Genomic DNA, 23,412 nt, shown 5'->3' with positions numbered 1-23,412 from the left:
CCTCTTTGGCAACCTTAAAGATAGCCATATAAATAATTCAGGATTTACATCTCCCATTCTACTTTCAACACACAAATAAAGTTCGTTATTTTTATTTGTAACTAGGACTTACTTCAGAAAGCATGTTTTTAAGTTGAGGTAAGTAAAAATTAATTTCTCCAAATTAAAAATGTAGCAGTTAGCTAAATCTGGTACTATCTTCCTTTGTAATTAATCTAATTATTATTCCAGTTTTACATTGGTCCAGAATCAGCTTTTTGTATTAATACATAGAATAATCCGTGCTAATAAAGTAATACTTATCTTGATTTTAAAATTGATTGGATACATATACTCAGAGGTGGGCTTCAAAATTTTTAGCAATGGGTTCTCTGCCTGATTGCTGGGTGGGGGTGGCCACGTCAGTCTCCTGCACCATGGTGGGGAGGGGCATTTTTGCCCTCCCCGGACTCTGGAGGCTTTCCCCAAGCCTCCGGGAGTGCGAAAATGGCCTCTCTGGGCTCCGGAGGCTCTCTGGAAGCTGGAAACGGGCCCATTTCTGGACTTCCCAAACTTCCAAAAGGCCTGTTTTTTGCCGTCCCTGAGCTTCTGTGCACGCCCTGCACTTTCCTGCATCCAAAACGGGCTGCATGGAGACTCCTGGGAGGGGTGAGACGGGAGGAGCCAGCCAGGAGTGGGATTTGGGGGTTCTCTGAACTGCACAGAATCTTAGCTAGGGGCTCTCCCGAACCCCTGCGAACCCCCAGCAGCCCACCCTTACATATACTCCTGGGCATTTAAAGCTTTATCTGAAATATTTCCTAACATTTTTAATATCATGTGAATGCAGGTTAACTAAGATTTTTTTTAGTTAACCATTAAGCCTGACAGCTTCATAAAGCTTCACATTTCTTCTTGTGCTACATTAGGAGGATTAAGAAAAATGCTATGATCAAATACATTTAATAAACAACTTTCCTGAATGCATTTATTTATTCCTTTATTTATAAATAAATAAGGTAACTCCGGGAAGCTTACAATCACAACTAATTGTTTACTATTAGGGTGACTACTGTTTCTGTAATTAAATTGAAAACAGGGGATAATGAATACCCTGTTCAATACCTTTATAAATATAATTTTACTAAATCTAAATTACGGTGCCTTTTTAAATTAAACCAAACTATATTTTTAAAATATCTGGGTCCAAACTTGAATTTAATATAAACAAAGAACATGAGAAAGTTCAACTTACTGTACTTGCTCATTTGCTAGAATTACAATCCAATAAATTGATAACTAGTTTTTCAGGAATATCATTTTTTTAAAAAAAATAATCATCAAATTCATCAGCTTTCTTAAACATACTATTCCAAAAATAATGCACACTATGACAGTTAAACAAAATTAAGCCTATACTATGGCTATAACTAAATACATATCAGCATCATTATCTAATTTTTAAGAATTCAGATACTCATATTTTCTCACTTCCAACAACAGTCACTGTCACTCTTATATTGTATGCTCGAAACTGAAAACTACAACTGTACTGAAGGATGCATTTTCATACTATCAACGGTAAATTGTACTAATTTTAAAATAACCTTTTCAGTAGCAAAGAATACTACTAAATATTCTCAACCTACATACAATACTATTGAAACATGAACTATGGTAAATAGTTGTATTTCAGGCAAAGTGTACTAACGTTTATATTTTAGGAATCTTCAGAATTCCTAGAAACTCTGTTCAAAAATCAGTATTCTTCAATTTCCTATTGAGGAGTTTCATCTCATAGGTGGCATAAATGCGACAATCTCCATGTGTTTCAACAGTTAAACTACATCATCAGGTCAACCTATATATTTAAAGTTAAACTTGACAATCGGCACTTCATTCATAGCAATGAAGCAGACACGAACACAGACTAAATGCTTTTCACTGTAATATTCTATAGATAGTGAATGTCTGTTTAACATATTCAATAATAAAAGCTTTATTATTATTCCAACTTAAATACTGGAACAAAGAATTGAAATCTGACATTATTGCAAAACACTTTTTGTAATAATACAATAATTGTATCTAATTATTGTAATAAGTATAATACAAATCCAAAACACTTTTTTCAAAACAAATCGCAAACTTAAAAACAAAAATCAGTAGGCTAAAACATAACTGACCTTGTAGAGAAAGTGGCACAAAGTAGAGGAAAATCAGCAGCAAAAACACATACCAATAGGTTAAAAGCAAGCCTACACTGTATAGTTGATGAATATGGTCAACCGGTTTAAGCTGCAATCCATGCAAATATTTGAAAGAAAGTCTCATTTAGTGAAGTAAAACTTACATGTGCAAGAATCTATAACCCTACAATTTTTTGCAATTTGTAGAAATGTTCTTCCAAGTCAGACCTATATAAATGGCTCTAATAAAAGTGAACAATTTTTCATTTTCTGCATAAACATTAAAATGTGCCAGATTCCCCCGTCTTTCTAAAATAGGAACATCACAACTGTATAAGCAAGAAGAAATGATGGCAAGTAGAATGAAAAACAGTACAATGACATCACTTTCCAGAACACTGAAACTGAGAAATATCTCCCACTAAAATCAGCTGCTCTCCCTTCCAAATTCAGTAAGCTAGTGCAAGCTTTTTAGTGATCTTATCTCCTTTGTAACAAATTTACACCAAGTGTTGTACATTAAATATATGAAAATAATTTTTAAAAGCTATCTTCTTTATAGCTAATTCTCAACTCCCCAATCATGCTTGCCAACCTGACAAATGCGAACAATGGATCTGATCATTAACCTAATGTAGCTCTCATATTTTTAAAACAATTACAGGTAGTCCTCAACTTATGACTACAAGTGAGCCCAAAATGTATGTTGTTAGGTGAAAAATTTGTTAAGAGAACTTATGTTGCTAAGTGAAAGATTTGTTAAGAGAACTTGTCCCATTTTATGACTTTTTTTGCCACATTTGTTAAGTGAATCACTGCAGTTGTTAAATTAGTAACGCGATTGTTAAATGAATCTAGGCTCTCCACTGATTTTGCTTGTCAGAAAGTCACAAAATGACTCCTGAACACCGCCACTGTCATAAATATGAGTCAGTTGTCGAGCATCCGAATATAAATCACATGACCCCTGGGATGCTATGGTCACAAGTGTGAAAAATGGTCATAAGCAGGGGTGGGTTTCTACCGGTCCTGTCCACCTCTGTAGAACCAGTAGCTCTGAAGAGCAGCAGACATAGAACCAGTTCTATGCTGCTGATGTTTTTGCCCACCTGCGCACCCGGCTCTTACCTGATCTTTATTTCCTGATTTTTCAACTTCAGCTGCCAAACGAGGCACAGCTGCAGTTAAAAAGACAAGAAAAGAGGGCTGTTTCAAAGGCGGCTTCTTGGGGCAGGGAAGCTCGTAAATCCCGAACCAGCAGTTAACTCTTTCGTATCCCACCCCTGGTCATAAGTCATTTTTTTAGTGTCACTGTAACTTCAAATGGTCACTAAATGAACTGCTGTAAGTTGAGGACTACCTGTATACAGAAACATAGTGAAAAACAGCTGTAACTAAAAAGGCTGCCAGATCCAAAGTATTCTGGCCCAAATTTGTATTCCGCCTTTCACTGCACCCAGTGGATACAAAATCAAAAGCAATATTATCCAGACCATCTGACAATGCCTTACCTGAACAGGGACCATGAGATTTAGGACAGAGCACTTTGTAAAGGTGGGGTGTCAAACTTGCGGCCCGCTGGCCGGATGCGTCATGTGCTGGCCCCACCCCCATCCAGTTTAGCAAAGGGGGGAGGAAAGTCCCGATACATCACGTGACACCGCCGAGTTTGACACCCCTATTGTAAAGGGGTTTATCACAGGAAAGGGGGGGAGCAGCAAAGCTGCAGCACCTGTTCACAGATAATCCAGTGAGGGTCACTGCAAAACTAAAACCCTCCTCCCATCCTCACAGGGGCCCATTCCCAGGCCTTTGTCCTCTGCTTACCCAGATGCCCTCATAATCTGCAACTTTCAAACATACCTGTACAATAATCATTACAAAACTCATTTCCACTCCTAGCGAAGCGGAGGGTGAGAGACGTTTAGCAGGAAACATAAGATGCTACGGAGTAGCTCAGCAACATGGGACTCCAGATGTTGGAGTGCAACTCTCCTCCCGCTGCTGCTTTTAAGGCTGCTTGGGAGTTCACCCCCGACATCTGGACAAACATCCTCCCTCCATCCATTTGTAAGGGAATATAAGCCACACGTTTTCTACCCTCTTCGTCCGTCAACGTCTCTCTCTACACACTAATGTCACGCAGAATTAATCACGGGGGGGTTTATTCTTCCCTTTCTCCCCCCCCCCGCCCCGCCCCTAGTCACGGCGGGTGTGTCTTTATGTGTGGACTTTCCTGAGGCGCGGAGCGAAGCTTCGCCTTCTCGGAGCCGCGCCGCGCTCTTCTCCTCCTCCGGGGCGCCGTGACTCACCTGCTCTCTGCGCACCCGGCCTGGTCCTCCCCGCCGTCGGTCCCGCCGTCGCTTCCGCCGCCGCCGCCGCCCTGGGCGGAGAGGGGGGGAGAGGGCGAGGGGGGATTCCGTCCTCCCGGGCCTAAAAGTCGAGCCACACGGGGAGGAAAAAGAGGAGCGCGGCTCGCTCCGAGGGAGGAGACCACCCGACGGCGGCCGCCCGCTGATCCTGTTCGCCGCGGAGGCCAACCGGAGGGGCGGGGGGGGAGAGGGGGAGGGAAAAGAGCCGGCCCAAATCGCCCCGATTGCGTCTGCGCGACCAACCTCCTCTTCTCCACACAACGCCCCCCCCGCACTTTTGTTTTCTATCACTTCCGGCGCAAGGCGAAACGCCGGAAGCCGCGGCGCAGGCTTTTGACGCAAATGTCAATCAATAAAGGAGAATATTTGTAGCTCGGGGTTGAAATGTGGGGTCCTTGGCGGTCTCTCCGTTGGCTTGTTTTCTTGCGGACGTTACGTTACCCAAACTAGGTAACCTCCTAGTTTGACGTTACTTAGTTTGGGGTAATGAAACGTCTGCAAGGAAACAAGCCAGCTCAGAGAGCGCCAGGGACCCCCTCAAGTAAAACGTCAATGCCAAACGTAAAGGCGTTTGAAAGTACGTCATGGCGGGTGCTTCTGGCCTAGCAGTTGGCCGAATTTCATCTCCTCCGGGTTTTTCTTTAGTACTAAAAATCTCCCGGAGGACTTTCGCCATATAGGTGACCCCAGACCTGACCGCCTTCGCGGCCGCGGCCATTGAAAACCGTCGCCAGATCTGAATCCTTTTATCTACCTTGTGGGATATAAAAAGCCCTCATGGTTCTGCGTGCATTAACCGCAGCAAGAGAAAAGGAGCGCTCCCTCCGAGCGGCGGAACTGACCCACGAATGATAGCATTCTTATATTTTCCCTTCTCCCTTCGGATGTGGAAGCAAAAGGCTCTCTTCACGATTCCGCTCTATGGGCGCCAAAAAAAAAGGGGGGGAGTGCCGCTCTAGCTCTCTTATCTCACTGGTAAAAAGCCCCGAGTGGTTTGATTTCTAGAAACTCCGGAGTGAAAAAATCACGGCTCGGCTTTCGGAAGAGACCGCGCGCTCGCGACTTATACACGCGAAGCGCCCCGAACCCTCCGCCGTCCCCTTGAAGCTCGCGCGGCAACCGCTCCTTTTCCCGCCAAAAGCGCTGGGCCTTGGCTGGAGGTGTGTGTGTGTGGGGGGGGAACTACCGAACAGGCCAGGACTACATTATCCAGGCTGCAGTGTGCTCCCGTTCACGTGACCCTCCCGGCTTGCTTGGTGGGTTCTTCCTTCCCACCAGATGGGAAAATGGCAGGACTGAGCCCTGGGGATCGCTGGGCCGAAGGTAAGGCTCCCGCGCCGATGACGCGGGCCACAGCCCTGGGGGGGAGGTGGGGGAAACAGCCGGATTAGGGGGTTTAAATCTTATTAAGAGCTCAGGTTACCCAGAGAAGAGAGCTTGTGGGACATCACAGACGGACCAAATCCCATATTGTGGCTCCAGCTTTTTAATCAGAGGGATGGATACGGGGACACTTTTCAAATGAGAAATGCAAGTGGGAAGAAAGGAAAACAGATAACAGATAATCAGAGTTGGAAGGGATCTTGTAGGTCATCTAGTCCAACCCCCCACCCCAGCGGGAGACCCTACATCATTTCTGACAAATGGCAGTCCAATCTCTTCTTGAAAGCCTCCAGTGATGGCGCTCCCACAACTTCCGAGGGCAACTTCTGTTCCATTGGTTGATTGTTCTCACTGTCAGAAAGTTTCTCCTTATTTCCAGGTTGAACCTATCCTTGTTCAGTTTCCATCCATTATTCCTTGTCTGGCCTACAGGCGCTTAGGAAAATATTTAGAAAAGGAGAGCACTTTAGGAAAGTGATGCTTCTGTTGACAGATAAAGGGTGTATAAAAAAATTGAGCTTGCAAAGTTTGTGAGTTTGCATAGAAAGATATAAATGTCTTCCTTTTGCCTGCACAGTATGTTCAATTGTTCTTAGTTGGGGGGGGGTGTTTACCAATGAAGGACAATCATTCACGCATGTGGATTGCGGCGGTTTGTGCTGCTGTTTCAAAATCAATCGCCTTTGAAAAGCATTTTTTCTTGCAGCAGATAAACATAGCTGCGCTTTGATATGTCTCAGGCAACAGAGGATTGGAGAGCAGCAGGATAATACAGCTGGGTAAAAACAGGAAGATATGTTGCTTGGATGAGAGTTGAGAATGGAAGTTAGCTTTAGTTCTGAGGAGCCACGGATAGATTGTAGGATGCAAAAGAATAATGGAAGGGACAAGAGGAAGCAAAGTTTTGAATTTTGGGGGGATGTTTAACCTATTGCGAGTTTGGGCAAGGGCATATAGCCAAGGAATTGCAATTTATGCAACTACATAGAACTTTAAGGAAAAACTTTCATATAATGTAGTACACTGGGTGTACATGCAGGGCGGCTAGAAATATACCATAAAAAATAGGGTTGTATGAGTTTTTTTAATCCACATTACTAATGAAAATCTTCAGTGGCCGGCATTGCTGTTGGACCACATGTTAGAAATGAATTGAAATTTGCTATAATAAGTTGTCTTTCTGAACCAGAGGAAGAACGTACGTTTCCAACAGAATTCATACTGAGAGACCTGTGTGAACTGTTTCCAAAGATCCAAACCTTAGGTGCTGGTTTCTTGGGAACTGCTGAATTACTGTCCTTGCTTATTATCGTTTCAAAATATATATTTTTAATATTCTTTGAAATTAGCTCTCCTGAAAAAAGAATCAATTGCAAAGTTTTAGAATTTAAGCAAAACGAGATGTGGAGAGGTGGGTGTATCATGATTTTAAGGGACTTCCAGTTTTGATATGTATTTTTGTATGTATTTTATAAGTTAATGGCTCACAATAAAATAGAATATAGGTCTAGGTGTGTCTGGGTCTTTTCCCGTGTAAGATTAAAAGTAAAGACCCGAACACACGTGAAAATCTAGAAACAAATTATACCTGTATCCGTGAAAATCTACGAAAACAAATTATATATATATATATATATGTATGTATGTATGTATGTATGTATGTATGTTTTCTTAAGTTTTCGCGGGTACTTACATGTATGGCATTCAGCTTTGTTCGGGTATTTTCCCACGTCATTATAGTTGTGCTTTTAAAGCTGTAGCAACGTTTCGGCAGAATCTCATCTGCTATCATCAGGCTTCTGTATTGTGTTCGTCTGTGAGTCAGACTTTTACAGTTGTTTCAGTTTTAAACTTGGGGCTAGCCTACTGCTGTGCCAGAATGTTTTTTTCTTCATCCTGATTGGTTGGGAGTCTTGGTCTGTGTTTATTGGTCTTGGAGTTTGCTGTGTTCTGCTTGATTAGTGTTTCTAATATCTTCTGTCTGTTATGTGGCTTTTTTTGTCTTGGTTGGCTGGCAACATTGTGTTCCTGTATTGGAGGCTTTTAGTGCAGCTTGGCTCCGAGTAAATGGACGGCTATCATTTGTTAGGAAGCTAGGTTTCATCTGGGTGCCTGGTTGGGGTGTGTTTGAGCTGGAGGTATCAGGGGGGATCTGTTTGTGCCCAGGTGTTTGGCTGGCTTGTGGTGTGGAGATTTTTTTGTTTGTGAGTGCAGGTTTCCAAATAATTGACAGTCTGGTGGAATCATCTCTTCTATTCATGCTTTCAGGTCTTTTTTCAATCTCTATGGCTTCTCTGATAATTCTGTGGCTGGGGTTTTCTATAGTGGCTAGGGTTTTGGTGCCATTGAAGTTGATGCTATGACCTGTGGCTTTCATGTGTTGGACCAGTGAGGAAGTGTGTTCCAGCTTTTTTACTGCATTTTTGTGTTCATCCAGGCGGGTACTTATTCTACTATTGGTCTGTCCAATGTATGTGGCAGGGCATGATGCACAGGGGACTTCATATATGCCTTGGTTTTCCACGTCAATTTTATCTTTGGGGTTTCTAAGGATGGCTGCTATTTTTCTGTTTGTTTTGAAGGCAGTCTTGATGTGATGCCTGTGTAGTATCTTACTGATTTTGTCTCTAGTACCTCTTATGTAGGGCAGGACAGCTGTTCCATAGGTCTGTTCATCTTCTAGGTCTCCATTATGTCTGTCAGACGAACACAATACAGAAGCCTGATGATGGCAGATGAGATTCTGCCGAAGCGTTGCTACAACTTTAAAAGCACAACTATAATGACATGGGAAAATACCCGAACAAAGCTGAATACCATATATGTATGTATGTATGTATGTATATGTATGTATGTATGTATGGTATTCAGCTTTGTTCAGGGAATGTATGTATGTATGTATGTATGTATGTTTTATATTTATATTTGTGCATGGGTATTTTGAAGCATGTCATTTGTGATCCACTTTGGTAAATATACATACATAAGAAGGTTGTCATTGTTTCAGCATTAATTGATGAGCTGAGAAGAAATCCATGTCCATTGGAGGAAGTAAGAAACAATTTTGATTGCTGTGGCTGTAGTGACTGCATGAGAATGAAAAAGGACCGTATGTGTGACAGTGGAAGAAGCCAGTCAACATTTGGAGAAGGCAGCATGACATACACCAAGGAACAGTTACTTGGAGTTCAAAGGTAAATAGGAACTTGCCTAACTAGAATATATTCATACTTATTAGACCTGCAGCCCGTTTAAATAATAAATTTATAAAATTAATCTCTATATTTTCCAATCTGGTGCCCACCAAATAGGTTGAGCTGTGTGTCCTATTATCTAGGCATTGTTCAATTAAATAAATCTGGGAATTATGAAAATTATGGAGCAAGACATTTGGAGAGCTCCTGATTTGGGAAGTTCTGTTCACTCTGGGCATGTTATTTTTGTGGACACAGAATTTCAATTAAATAATGCATTACTGACTTCAGATAATGGCTTACCAAAGAAATGAAATCCTCTGTTTCATTTGGAATGGGGCCATCCATATCTTATATATTGTACAGCAGCTATGCCAGTTTTGAATAACATGGGGATACCATGAAATACTAAAAAGATCTCACATATTTAGAAGAAGTCTCAGTAGAATAGTAGTTGCCCTGTTCTGAATGTGAGATTACAATTGGCTCAGTAAATGCAGAAATATAGCTTGCTTAATTATGCCAAAAGTTGCTAGACGATCCAAGAAGCATAGGACAAGCGTTCTCACTCAAACTTCTGTAGGATCAGAGGCTTTTGTCAGAATTATGAAAGCAGTGTTGTGACCCAAACTCTGCCCATTACATGTGTGACAATGCATGTACAAAAGCAATGGACCTGGCATTACAATAGTGCAACACAGGTTTCATCTTTTGAAACCCCATCTTGCTTCTCATTGTGGGTGCTCACTTTTTAAATTCTCAAAATGTAACTTTAACTTGAACTGCACTCTATGGCCAAGAGCAGCTGAAACCCTTTCTATCAGTGAAGCAAATCTGCAAAGTTTAACAACATTAGAAAAGCACCTTGCTGGATTGGAAGGTATGCTTCAGTATTAATAAGAAGAATCTGTAAGTTGAGACTTCCGATTCGCAAGGCTTCGGCGGCGGCAGGGATTCGCGATACTGCGCGATCCCTGCTGCGCTCGCTGCCAAGGTTCCCCCGATCCGCTTGGATTTGGGGGATATAGCTGCCCCGTAGAGGCAGCTGAAGACGGGGGATCCGGATAGGGGCTTGGGGGTGTCGCAGACCCCCTCCCCAGCCGGCAAAAGCCCCTTTTCCCAAGGCGGAGGAGTGGCGGTCAGCAATGGCCGCCACGAAGAAACCTGCAGCCGGACAAGATTGTGCAGGAGGAAGAAAGTTGGAAGAGCTGTGAGAGTTGTTTTTGACCGGGACAAAGCAAGTGAAAGTACCCTGGAATTTTGAAAGTTGCTAAAAATACATTGTTTCCAGAGAGAGTTACAAGCGGCGAATGGAACTCTAAAAGGGAAAGTTTTGTTTTTTCTTTTTACTCTCCTTCCTAACGTGACAGCGGATGGAACCATAAGAGAAATCGGAAAACCTGCATTGGAGGTAATTAAATGCTGAAGGGATAAGGATTTCTGAACATTTAAAAAAAAAAAAAGAGAATCTTCTTTGCTGTGAGTGGGAAGGGAGAGGAAAAAAAAATTGGAGCAGAACTTGAAAATAAGGAGAAGATTGCCTAGAACTCTAAAGAATTATTAAACATTAATAAGACTTCTAAAAGATATATTTTAAATGGAACTTTGTGACTAAACTTTAACCCCAGAAAGAGAAAGTGAAGAAGGAGAAAGTATTTAAAAGAAACAGCTTGTTTGGATTGTTTGGTGATTTTGGAACTTCTGAGAATTATCTCTGATTAAAAGCACTTGGGTGGTTGTTTGGAAAAACTTTTTCTCTCTACAATGGCATCACTTGTGGATGGATTGAAACTTGTATACCAAAAATATGAAAAAGAAAAGCAAGAAGGGAAGGATTCTCTTGGCACTCTTTTTCAATTTTTAGAAATGGCGGTTTGTACTTATGTAAAGCTGAATGCGCAACAGGATGACTGGGACAAAGAAGAAGCCATTTTTGATGAACAAGTGACTTTGGTTGGGGAAGGAAAGGAGAAAGAGAAAAAGGAAAAGAAGACTTTAAGACTTGGAAAAATAACCAAAAAAGAGAAGAATAAGGTGAAAAGGGGATACTATGCTAGAAAACAACAGAAAGGAGGAAAGCAGAATAAAAGGGAGGTGGAGAGACAAGGGGGTAAAGAGGACAAGGAGAAGAATAAGCAAGGGAGAAAGGAAGGGATGAGAAGCCTCAATGGTGGGGAGCAAGATGCAAAGAAACAAAAGTTTTTTAGAGATAATGGGTAAAACTTATTGAAAAAGGGATTCTGGAAAGGTACACAAGATTGTATTTTTACATTTGTACTTAGAAATAATCATAGAAAATTGGAAACAATATGCAATTTAAAATGTGATAAAATATTTAGTATAATTTAGTGAAATTTTTGTTAAGAAAAGGGGAACACTTTAATGAAACAATGATTTAAGATATGTGATGTGGGGTGGGGGAATAATTATGGAAAGCATAAGTGTTCCCATAAAGGCATGATATTTAATTGAAATGGGTAAAATGTTTAAAATATAAATGATTGTTAATATTAATGATTAGACTATGTTACCCTAGTGAAATTTTTTGTGAAATGAGAAATTTGGAGTAGGAGAAGGGGAAGATCCTAATGAAATAATGATTTAAAATATGTGATGTGGGGGGGGAATAACTATGGAAAGTAGGTGCTCCCATAAAAGTATGCGATTTAATTGAAAAGTAATGTGCTAAGTGTTTAAGATATAAATGAATATTAATATTAATGAATAGATTTGTATTGGTATTGATAATATTGTATAATTTTAGAATGTACCAAACAGAATCCCAATGTAAGCTATGTATTCTATATTAAGTATTATAAATGTAGGGGAAAGAGATAAAGGCGTCATACTCCAATTAGTGTACAGGAGAAGTTTTCTTCAAAGAAGAAAGATAAATGGATAGCTGGAAATAGAACAGACAAAGAATAATAAATATTATGATTTGAATTGAGATGAGATAAATTAAATAAAATTAAGAAAATTTAAAAGAGAGGAGAAGCTATATAGAAAATTGAAAATGCTAATAAGATGGAATGGTATATAAAATGAATATGAACTTGAATTTGTGTCTGTACGAAGAGTTTTAACCCGGGACTAAGCAACTTTCAGAAAAGAGGGTTTTTTATGTTTCTATGTTTTGTGTTTTTGTGTGTTTATGATTGATTGAGCTAATAAAACCTTGGAGGAATGTTAGAAAAGGACAATGGAGAATAAAAGATAGAAGAGAATAAAGCAAGCCAGAAAGGGAAAATAAGTATAGTGAATAAAAACATATAAAATAGATAAATATAGAAAAGAAATATAATTGAATAAAAGTATAGGGAGAAATAATGAGGAATTTGAAAGGATATTTATGTGTTTATAAGGAAATGTGTTAATGATGTATAAAATGTTTTATTTGTTTAAAATTTACAAATAACTTTCAGAAAAGAGGTTTTATGTTTTTATGTTTTATGTTTTGTATGTCTTTAAAAATTAATAAAATTTGTTCAAAAAAAAATCTGTAAGTTGTATTTGGGGAAAAGTTACAAAATTAAAGAATTGTGCTTATTTTGCAGAATAAAGGAGAGTAAGAATTACTATGAAATTCTAGGCGTAGAAAGAGATGCGAAAGATGAAGAACTAAAGAAAGCTTACCGGAAACTTGCCCTTAAATTTCATCCTGACAAGAATTGTGCTCCAGGAGCAACGGATGCATTCAAAGGTAGATGGAACAACTTGAAAGGGACCATAGCAAAATTTGAAGATCTTCCAATGCTGTGTTGGCTAACAGGAAGGGATTTTTAGAACATGTTCCTACATACAATTGTAGCATTGCATAATTCTAACTGAAACACTAAGAAAGATTCTAACGTCGCCACCTCTTTAGGTGTTACTTGCATATTCCTCATATGTATTTCTTTGTAAGCATTTGACGGCAGTGATTGATATAACTTGTCAGATTAACTTTGAATCCTAATCTAGAACATGTGATTTGAAATTCCATATTTGTGTTGCCATTGGACGCTAAAGATGGCTGTGCAGACCATGCATAATTAAGGGAACAGTAAAAGCAAGCACTGTATTGGGATCTCATTCCAAGGAGAATGTGTATCAAGTACAATAATAGTTACCACCAGGAAGGATGTGAAATGAATGCAATCTGTCTCATTTAAAAGTCATTCCAGTATGAGAGATGAAGTTTTTTAAATGCAAGTTGGCTTGTAAAGCCTCTGGTCTAATTCCAATTGTGTTTGTTCATTATTGTGCTAAAAACCAATTTTCAGAAAGAGTTAATTTCCTATTTTCATTTTGTATTAAGATACATACATACATACATACATACATACCATGAACAATGTGGCTTCTGGGTATTAATTTTGATATCAAATAATAATAATAAAATTGACAATTTTGATGACCCTACATTAATCATACTCACATCATTCTAATAACATTGTACATAATACAATCATCTTTCAACTTCTTTCCTTTCATCTACCTACTGATTTTGACATGTTATATAATGATATTCAGTCGTATTTCCCCCTTTCTGATTTCTACCTCTATTTCGTATCTTGATAACACCAATCTTATGTTAGTAGTTATTCTATTTCTATCCTTCATCTCTTATCCATTTCAATTGTATTAATTACATTAGTCATACTCATATCATCAGCATAACATTATAAATATGCAATTAAAGTTGTTAACATTGTAATATTTGCTCCACCTTGTGTATAATCCCTCATCATTTAGTTATTCAATATTTTATTACTCAATGCTAATAGCCATGATAACCTTAATATTATTTAAAAGTAATATAATCATCTTTTAGCTTCTGATCCTTCCCTCTATATATTAATTTTAAAACATTATATAGGAATATACATAACAATATTTCCCTGTTTCTAATTCCTACCTCTATTCTAAATCTTGATAGCACATATCTTATATTGGTGGGTATTCTGTTTCTATCCATCATCTCTCATTCATTTTAGTATGTCCGTTCTTACTGATTTTTTGGCATCCTTCCATACTCCTTTACATTCTTATTTTCTAACATCAGACTGGAAATAATAGTTGGGTATTAATAACAATAGGCCTTGCCTATAGAGGAGTTCATGTCATGCTAGAGTAAAATGTTTATGAGAACTAGAAAGGGTCATATCTAAGACACTTCCTTAAATTACATTTCTGTCCAAGACTCAGATTTCTTTCATCGTTGATTTGGTTATCTTTCCCCTGTTCTTCCATGTTATTTCTTCTACCATTACAATTTCCCAATATTCAAATAATAGAATACAAACATTAGACATTTCTGCTGGATGTGGAACAAAAAAGATGTTTTGTTGGAGTTACTTCTATAATATGGCTATGTATTTCATCAGACTTGATTTCTTTTTTTGATTGGTTTTCTTTATTTTTCTCTTCCACTCTACAGCAATAGGCACAGCTTTTGCCGTTCTGAGCAACCCTGAAAAGAGATTACAGTATGATAAGTTTGGAGAAAAGGAAGATACTTTTTATACCAACGTGCCCAACCACTATAACTATTACAGAGAATTTGAAGCAGATATAACACCGGAGGAAATATTTAATATGTTTTTTGGAGGGAATTTTCCAACAGGTATGTTGTTGTTTTTTAAAGCCATGCTTTAAAGTACAATGAAAGGCACTGTTCAGTCATCTGTACAAGCCTCTGTCCCCTGCTTCATGGGGCCTTTAATTGCTGATGAAGCTCCAGATGCGGTTTCCAAAGTTTCCAAAGAACTTCAGAAACCAATTTGCTATATTTTCTTACAAAGTGCTGTGTATATGTCTACTCAACTATTTCAACTAGACCATGACATTGCACTATAGATCTGTAGGAAAGGAAATATAAAATAGTTTTTCTCAATTCTTTAGGCTGTTCCTACTCTTAATACTACAGTAAGTTTTCTACAATAGCATTGCCTTCCTTTTTTACCTTAGTAAGGCCAAGACGACAGATGAATATTTGATCCTAAGTTCCACATGTAAAATTCTCATTAGATGTTCCCAGTACTAAAACATGCAGCTCCTTGAAAGTCCATTCAGGACAATGAAAACAGCATAGGAAGTTCTCTTTTTTTTGATGGACTGAAAGAGCTCTTGTATTTATTTTAAAAATGCATGTTTGAAATTAGCAATTTAAAAATAAAATGAAATCTTAATTTCTTACGACACAAGCAATACGGGATAAAAATGGCACCTTTGTTCTACTGCTATTTCAACAGGAAATATACATATGTTTTCCAATTCTTCAATGGAGCCCCCATGTTATCCACAGCGGAACAGACATGAAAGGACATGGGACCAGGATGAACAGGAAGAAGAAATTAGACCACAGGTACATGGAGAAGGGAAGACATTATAATCATACATAAACAGTGCTGATTTATTGCCTATCCAGAGAAAAGGGAGCTTGGGGATTTTTTTTGAAGTAGTAAATATTGGAACTATCTTAAAGTGAAGTGATATTTATGAATCTTAGAAGGATCTTAATTGTAACTTGCCTTTTTAAGAAAGATTTTGAAAGCATTTGCAGATTTATAGCCTTATATAAATGTGACTACAAATTCCACTGAACTGCATGTTTCCTTTGGAGGGCCTTTTTTAAATTGATTCAGAGATATAAAATTAGTAGGTGGACGAAGGAATTAATCAAAGTTTAATACAGTTAATACAGTATATCACTGATAAGAAATGAACCATAAAGGACAAAATCTGTTGAATTATTTTTACAACATGAGAAGTAATTTAATTCTCTGAGCTGATTAACAAAATCTTCGCTGTTTTGTTATAAATGGGGCATATTTAGTTTCTAACTTCTCCTTTGTTACATTCTGACTAAATAACAAGCTGTCCTTTGCATAGCACATTGATCAATTCTGTCATGCAGTGATAATGTACCTTCCGTTGAATTAATTAATCAGACTAAATTCTAAATGGTTCTGCTTCTCAGATCTCCAGTTTTTATTCTTTCTTCTAAAGAAAACTGGAACTAGAACAGGAACTAATTGTAAGCCTAGTACCAAATCTACTTCAAACCTCTATCAAAGTTTCTGGAACACATTTAAAAAGTACAAGGCAGAAAGAGAAAATGGTAATAATGGAATAATAGGTGCCTTGGATACAATTCTAAACATCTGGAGCACCACTTGAATACCATTGGCATTGACCAAATAACCATCAATCAATTGCAAAAGGCGGCTTTACTTGAAACAGTTTGACATTTAATATTCTTAAATAGCCTATCCTTGGTCCTTGGGAAGGACTCGACAGGCAGACAAAAATGCCAAATCCTGTCTGCCAAATGCCTAAACATCTAGTTGACCAGCCACAATAAAACTTGTATGCTGCTCAACTCTTTATGACTCTGTAGATAACTATTTCATTTTATCTATTTATCATTGTCAAAAAACTAGAAATCCAGACTGACCCCCACCAGGAGCCATCCAATTTACTTGCATCCACAAACAAAACAAGCCTTCCAAAATTGAAAACCACAAGAGATTTTTGGCATAAGATTAAATATTAATGTTTATGTTACGTTTTTGCCAATACTTTTGTTCTAAATTAAAATGTAGCGCCCTATCTGGGATGGTTCTGGTTTCCATTTTCACCATATACTTCTTACATGCTTTACTAACCACAGTTTTCATTTTCAGAATACCTACTCAGCATTTATCCAGTTACTGCCAGTCTTTATTATAATACTTGTATCAGTAGTAACTCAGCTGATGGCTACTAATCCACCCTACAGCCTCTTCTTTAAATCGTAAGTCTAGATCTGTTTCTTTCTGCTCTTGGGAGAGTAGAGGTACTTCTTGACACTAACTTTCCAACAGCAGGTTTAATCTTGGTGCTCAAAGAGGCCATTATATATAAATAGCAGTTAATTTGAAAAGCTTCTTATCTTGGAAAAGGCATACCTATAGGCTATACATTCCAAGTTAAAAGCATTTTTGAAGAGAGACCGTAACTTCCGTGCTGCAAATTATTTGAGGAATAGGACATTAAACCTATAAACATTGCTCTATAGAAAGCAATTTTGTTTTCATTAAAAGTGTGAGTATTTTTTTTTCTTTTATTATCCGAATACATCACATTAAGTTCCACAATGTCTTCACAGAAATCCATTTTCAGCTTAAATATTTTAATGACAAGGGATGGAGAGGAAATGATTAAATAGTTTTTTGTGGTTTTTGTACCGGGCAATTTTAAACAAAAACTAAACAGGAAAAAATAGCCAGTCTTACTTTGTAAGTAGCCACTTTAAATAGAATGTTTTTTTTTAAAAAAAACACTATCAAAGATTATATGGCAATTTAGGGATCTTGGGAGTTGTAATCTCAATATATCACAAGGACCCTGGTTTATGGAAGGTTGCTTCATTGCATATGAAATGTGGTTAGCTGTTATCAGTTACATTTAAAGCAAATAAAAAATGGACTAAACAGAGGCTGGAATTCAGACATTTACTATCTACGATATTAATATCTTTTAAATGATACAGGTCCAGGACACCTGTAGGAATGCTTCCTTCCATATGGTGCTGCATCCTTACTTCCCTGTGTGTAATTCTGCCTGGAGTTACAGTTGTAAATCATGCCAATTGTTAAATGGATCACTGGGTGCCTAATTTTAGGATCTTTTTCACAGTGGTCATTAACTGAATGTAGCAGTCAATAAGCCAATCCGTTTTCTGTAATGGGCTTTTTTTTTTTTTTTTTTGGCCAGAAACCTGGAAGTAAACACTGGTTTCTGGCCAAACAATGTTGTAAAATTACAGTCATGTGACTGCAGCATATGCTGCAGACAGGTATAAATGTGGGCCAAATTTCTGAGCATCCAAAATGCAATCATGGCTGGTGTGTGTGTGTGTGTGTGAGTGAGTGAGATAGTTGTCAGAATTTTGAATCCGGGTTGTAAGTAATCATAGGGAGGTCTTTTGGAACTTTGAATGGTCGTTAAGCAACTGGTCGTAAATCAAGGACTACCTGTATTTTCTTTAGAACAGACTTAATGGGGACAAATTTTAGAATCTTCTAAGCCAGGGGTGTCCAACCTTTCACCTTCCTGGGCCACATTAGAAGATGAAAATTTGGTTTGGGCCTTACATATAATAAATTATTATAAAATAATTATATTATAAAATTATATAATAAATTATAAATTATTTTTATTATTAATTATTAATTATTTATTAAAAATTATTTTTATTTATTTTTATTAATTTTCCTGCCAAATTTTGTGGGGTGGGGGGAGGGGGGAAAGAAAGCTCGCCCGCCTCGCACCTACCTCTCCTCCTGCAAATGGCCCGGCTGGATGCGGCAGGACTGGAAGGCGAGGACCGGGAGGCTTGGTGCAGCAGAAGCAGCAGCGGCAGCGGGGCAGAAGCGGCGGCAGCGGCGGCAGGGGCAGAAGCAGCGGCGGCAGGGGCAGAAGCGGCGGGCGGCGGCGGGGGCAGAAGCGGCGGTGGCGGCGGCGGCGCAGGGCAGAAGCAGCAGCGGCGTGCAGAAGTAGCAAAGGCAGCGCCCGCCTTTTCTGTTGCTGCTTGGCGTGGCGCTCGCCTCGCCCGCCTCGCGCCTGCCTCCCCTCCTCCTCCTCGCTGGCTCTTGCCAGAAGGTTGGGTGGGCATCCCTTCGGCACCTTCGCCCTGGCCCGGTTGTTTCTAAGCAGTTGCCCCAATCTTTGCAGAATCCGTTTTCTGGTATTTTTAGTAATTTTTACAATGGTAGGATTTTAAAGTATTGTATGCCTTTCTGAATTAGGCACAAAGCCAGGGTAGACAATTTTTAAAGGAAAGTTATTACAAATAAAATAACAGAGATTTAGCGTGCTAAATTATATTAGTACTCTTACAAAGGCATAATGTTGCATCTTCTCATAATTTCTTTACATGTTCTAGATTGTATGCCTATACCTTTCAGAAATGAGATAATGAAGTTTTTTAAAAAAAACCTTATGATATTTAATTACTGGAAAACTGAAAAATCTGTAATTCTTGTGGGTAGTATTTCAAAGCCTTTATGTTGTGTAAGCCATGACATAAGGGGAGGATTCCGAACTTTATAGGATTATATAAATGGATTAGAACAAAACGATACATTTTATTATGGTAACAGAGTCAAAGGTTCTCCTTCACTGAGGTGTTGGAGCTGCAGGTCAACTAGTCCTGTTTTGTCTTCAAGTCGCATCAGGTAAATACAAACAGTAGCTTCTTCCGGTTAAAAAAGATGTTTTCATAGAAATTTCATGGAATAACAGAGTTGGAAGGGACCTTGGAGGTCGTCTAGTCCAACCCCCTGCTTCAGCAGGAGAGTCTATTCCAATTATTAGCCTCTACCTAGGATTGGACTCACAGCCTCCTGATTGTGAGGCCAGAGCTCCACCTCTAGGCCACTGGAGCTGCTTTTTTTTTTTTTGATGGAACTTGCAGTTTATTTTAAGGAGTTGGTGGTTTTTCTTTCTGGCTACTTGATGCTTGATGTAGCGCTCCTGATCACTTTACAGGACACAGCTGTTTTAAAATAAACCTGAAAGAAGAGTTTGGAGCCATTTGGAAGACAGGGTGTCAGGCCTGGTTATTATCAGCCCTCCTCTGCCTCTGCTGGGACATGTCAGTGATTCCCCTTGCTCGCTTTCAGAGAGCAGGAAATGTTAAACAGAAGTATTAATTGGGGAAAAAAGATATTTCGGGTTTGCAATGAAGACATTAATCTATTTCCTTATTTCCTACTACAGGTCTCTAGGGCACACTGTTGTTAGAGAAACACAAAATCTGCAGGTGCCTTATTACGTGGATAAACACTTTGAAAATAATTATCATGGAGAAGAACTTGAAGAACTTGAAAAACATATTGAGAAAGATTATATCGACTACGTCCAAACTAGTTGCAGGAAAGAAAAACAACAAAGTAAGTTCTTTTCCAAGCATCCTACATTGTTTTCAAATTTAGGTTAAAAAAAACCTCAGAAAGAATCAGCTATAGCCAGCTCTGCTGCCAAGAAAACTATTGTTTAGTAGTGATATAAAGCAAAAATAATAGATAATTCACTCTTTGCCATTGCCTACTGACAACATGAAATCTATGTATTTGATGTTAAGGGTTTGTCTTAATATAATATTTGTCTAAATATTTGTTTATGGTTTTGATACTCCAGCTGTATCAAAAGATTTCTCTAATCACTCAGTTTTACAGCACTCCTGGATGCTGTTCTGCCAGTTTGTATCTAAGAATTATATTCACGTCTAACTTTCTGTGTGTAAGTAGCTTTTCATTTTGACCAAGCCAATGTGAGTCAGGATTTGAAATGTATATAAAATGTGAACTATTATTCCCCACCCACCCCCAAAAAACATGACTGAAATATACATTTCATCTTTCAGAATCAGAGTTATCTAATTTGGCCAAGCTATATCGAGATGAGCGACTGAAACAGAAAGCTGAATCCATAAAACTTGAGAACTGTGAAAAGCTGTCCAACCTCATAGGGATTCAGAGGAGTCACCAATTGGCTGAGGTGTGAGAGAACAACGCTGTTCTGTTGGCAGGAATTAGACTCTCTGTTATAATGAAGAGGAAAGGCGTAACGAGAGAAAAGCATCCCATACAAACCACACACGGAATCATTATGTTCATGGAAACTGTATATGGACTGAGACATAAAGGCAGCCCTTACTGTAGTGTATACAGTACATTTCGTTTCAAGAGTTATTTCAGTGTTAGTGATTCTTCATTTGCCTTCATTTTGTTATAGTCTTCATGTTGATACTTTGCTGCTGTTTAAGTGCCAATTGGGTACTTTACAGGGTTATAGCCATCATGCTTACTGAGCCTATGGTTTGTCAACTTTTATCTTGCAAGACATCATAGTTAGAAGAGGAAAAGATGGCATTAGTCTTTCATGTATGTATGTAGGTGTATATAGATACATACAGAGGCAGTGCGGATAGATTCATGCACAGACATATATGCTGTACAAAACACGTGCAGTTCAGTTTCAAGAGAACTTCACAGAGCAGTGTCTTAAGGATATATACTGTGTTACGTTGCAATACATAAAGCACTTGGAAAAGCTGAAGTGCTGCCTGAAGATTCATCATCTAAAAACAATATGAAAAAACAGGGAGACAAGACAAAGCAGGAACTGGAGCATTAACCGCTTTTCTAGCCAATGGATGAGGATGGATTAGTATTCCGGTTGCAAAATGAGACTTGTACGCAAAGAAAGAAAACAGCCTTAGGTCTCTAGAGCATGCTATAAAAATGTATTCTGAGAGAAGCCAAACCAGGTGTCCTCACGGATGTCAGAATGTGAGCTAAGTTCCAACTTTTGGCCTAGAGGAAAGTTCTAGGCAGGCCAAGGGAACTTATTTCCATGTAAGTAATAGAGCATTGGGATCTAGGTTACATTTCTGCAAGCCTAAGCTTTGCTATCAATGCAACTTAGGCTGGTTCCTTCCAGGTGAGTTGAGATATCATCTGATCCCTAAACTGAATGTGTGTGGAGGTGCCATCGAAGGAATATGTTATCATAGTACAGTGCTGGCATCCTGTGTGTTGAATGTTTTGTTTGGAGGGGGCATGCTTAAATCCAGTGCACAAATGTTGGTAAATTCGTTTGCAAAGATCTTTTCACTTACGACATAAGCAAAATGGTTATAACTAGAACTACAGGAGAGGGTTCCAGCTGAAGCCTTATTGTTCTCTCAATATTGCCTGATTACAAAGCCTAGAGATAAAATCCATGTCTTTTTAGGGTCTGTTGGCAGGAAGCATTTGGCATAACTTTATTCTACCAATATTAATGGGTAGCCTTATCTGTTGGGCTGTGATAGCATAGCAGCTGTAGGGTTTGCTTTTTGTTCCTCTTGTAAAACTTATGAACAGAGTCAAAAATAATTCCCAACCAAAAGAAAATATACAATACAGGAAGTTCTCAACTTACAACAACCAAGCCCAAAATTTATGTTGCTAAGTGAGACATTTGTTAGATGAATTTTTCCCTTTTATGACTTTTCTTGAGACATTTGTTAAGTGAATCACTGCGGTTAAATTAGTAACACGGTTGTTAAGTGAATCTGGCTTCCCCATTGACTTTGCTTGTCAGAAGGTCGTAAAAGGGCATCACATGACTCCGGGATGCTGCAACGGTCATAAATATGAGCCAGTTGCCAACAGGGGTGGCTTTCTACCGATTCTGTCCACCTCTGTAGAACCGATAGTTCTGAAGAGCACCAGACATAGAACTGGTTCTATGTCTGCTGAAGTTTATGCCCACCCACCCACCCAGGCTCTTACCTGACCTTTATTTCCTGATTTTTTTCAACTTCAGCTGCCACAGCGAGGCACAGCTGCAGTTTAAAAAGTAGGGAAAAAGGGCTTTTTGAAAGGCTGCTTCTCTGCTCGCAGCATGCTGATGACGATTTACAGGCGCGCCCGCGCAACGTGCAGGGAAGCACATCGTAAATCACCAAACCTCATAAATGACCGAACTGGTAGTTAACCCTGTCGGATCCCACCCCTGGTTGCCAAGCATTCAAATCTTGATCATGTGAAACAAACGAAGTGTTAAAAAGTTCTGATATTTATGTATGTTACTTACCACACCCCCCTAAAGCATATTAAAGTAACCAAATTATATTAAAGCAACAAAAATATCTCTACAATCCCCAAGGAATGTTACAAACCCTTAAGGTTTGGAAATTAAAAGTTGAAAAATTTGATGAGCCATGCCCTAAATTGGGAATGTGGCAACAGTCATAAATGTGAAAAATGGTCATACGTCCCTTTTGTTGGTGCTGTTGGAACTTTGAACGGTCACTAAATGAACTGTTGTAAGTTGAGGACTACCTGTAATCCTGTGAAATACCATTTGGAAAAAAATAGCATTATATCAGGTGATTGTGTGATTAAAGATTTTAATTATTAGATGAAGAGATAAATGTGGCCTAATCCTGTGCTGCATTGTAACATGACTACATAACTGAGTTTTATGAAATTCTGTACTTTCATCAAAGGCAACTAATAGGTATGCTTAAAGGGTTTGTTCTATCACTTTGAGATCCATTGTTTATCTTTAGTGTCACTCTCACAATTCACTTGACCCGCACATCCCAGTGTTGCATCCTTGCTGAAAGGTGCAGGCTTATACAATAAGAAATATTCTTAAGACACCTTTCAGGGCTAAACAGTTCTCAAAGATGGTAACTGATATTAAAATTTGTTTTGAAAGACTTCATCAACTGTGTTTTACAAACGTTTATATTGCAAACTGCAGGAAAAC

General features: G+C 38.7%; 2 protein-coding genes and 1 long non-coding RNA gene across 10 annotated transcripts in view; 1 reads left to right on the top strand and 2 right to left on the bottom strand.

The window, feature by feature from the left end:
- ZC3H13 (zinc finger CCCH-type containing 13) overlaps positions 1-5,428 on the bottom strand; it is a 48,725-nt gene extending 43,297 nt beyond the window's left edge. For 2 of the 8 annotated variants that reach the window (XM_087947796.1, XM_087947815.1), the window contains exon 1: positions 5,295-5,428. The gene's annotated coding sequence lies outside the window, so the exon portion shown is untranslated. Of the gene's footprint in view, positions 1-4,480; positions 4,965-5,294 lie in introns of those variants that run through there. The other 6 variants (XM_087947820.1, XM_087947798.1, XM_087947807.1 and 3 more) reach the window with 6 other exon arrangements.
- Positions 5,429-5,467: 39 nt separating this feature from the next.
- Positions 5,468-21,207, top strand: DNAJC18 (DnaJ heat shock protein family (Hsp40) member C18). Its single transcript, XM_026668579.2, has 8 exons — positions 5,468-5,863; positions 8,931-9,117; positions 12,675-12,820; positions 14,540-14,725; positions 15,354-15,466; positions 16,788-16,897; positions 19,867-20,039; positions 20,513-21,207. Exons 1-8 carry the CDS (start codon positions 5,827-5,829, stop codon positions 20,650-20,652), a joined length of 1,092 nt encoding a protein of 363 aa, XP_026524364.2. The 5' UTR covers positions 5,468-5,826; the 3' UTR covers positions 20,653-21,207.
- Positions 13,410-23,412, bottom strand: part of LOC148133030 (uncharacterized) — a 47,934-nt gene continuing 37,931 nt past the window's right edge. Inside the window, exon 4 of the long non-coding RNA XR_015746063.1 lies at positions 13,410-14,572. This is a non-coding gene — a long non-coding RNA (uncharacterized LOC148133030). The remainder of the gene's footprint in view (positions 14,573-23,412) is intronic.

Source organism: Notechis scutatus, chromosome 1, assembly GCF_049901735.1.
Source record: "Notechis scutatus isolate UNSWTSFEM ecotype Mainland chromosome 1, rNotScu1.2, whole genome shotgun sequence".
Classification (NCBI taxonomy): Eukaryota; Metazoa; Chordata; class Lepidosauria; order Squamata; family Elapidae; genus Notechis; species Notechis scutatus.
This window is presented reverse-complemented; position numbering and strand designations above follow the sequence as displayed.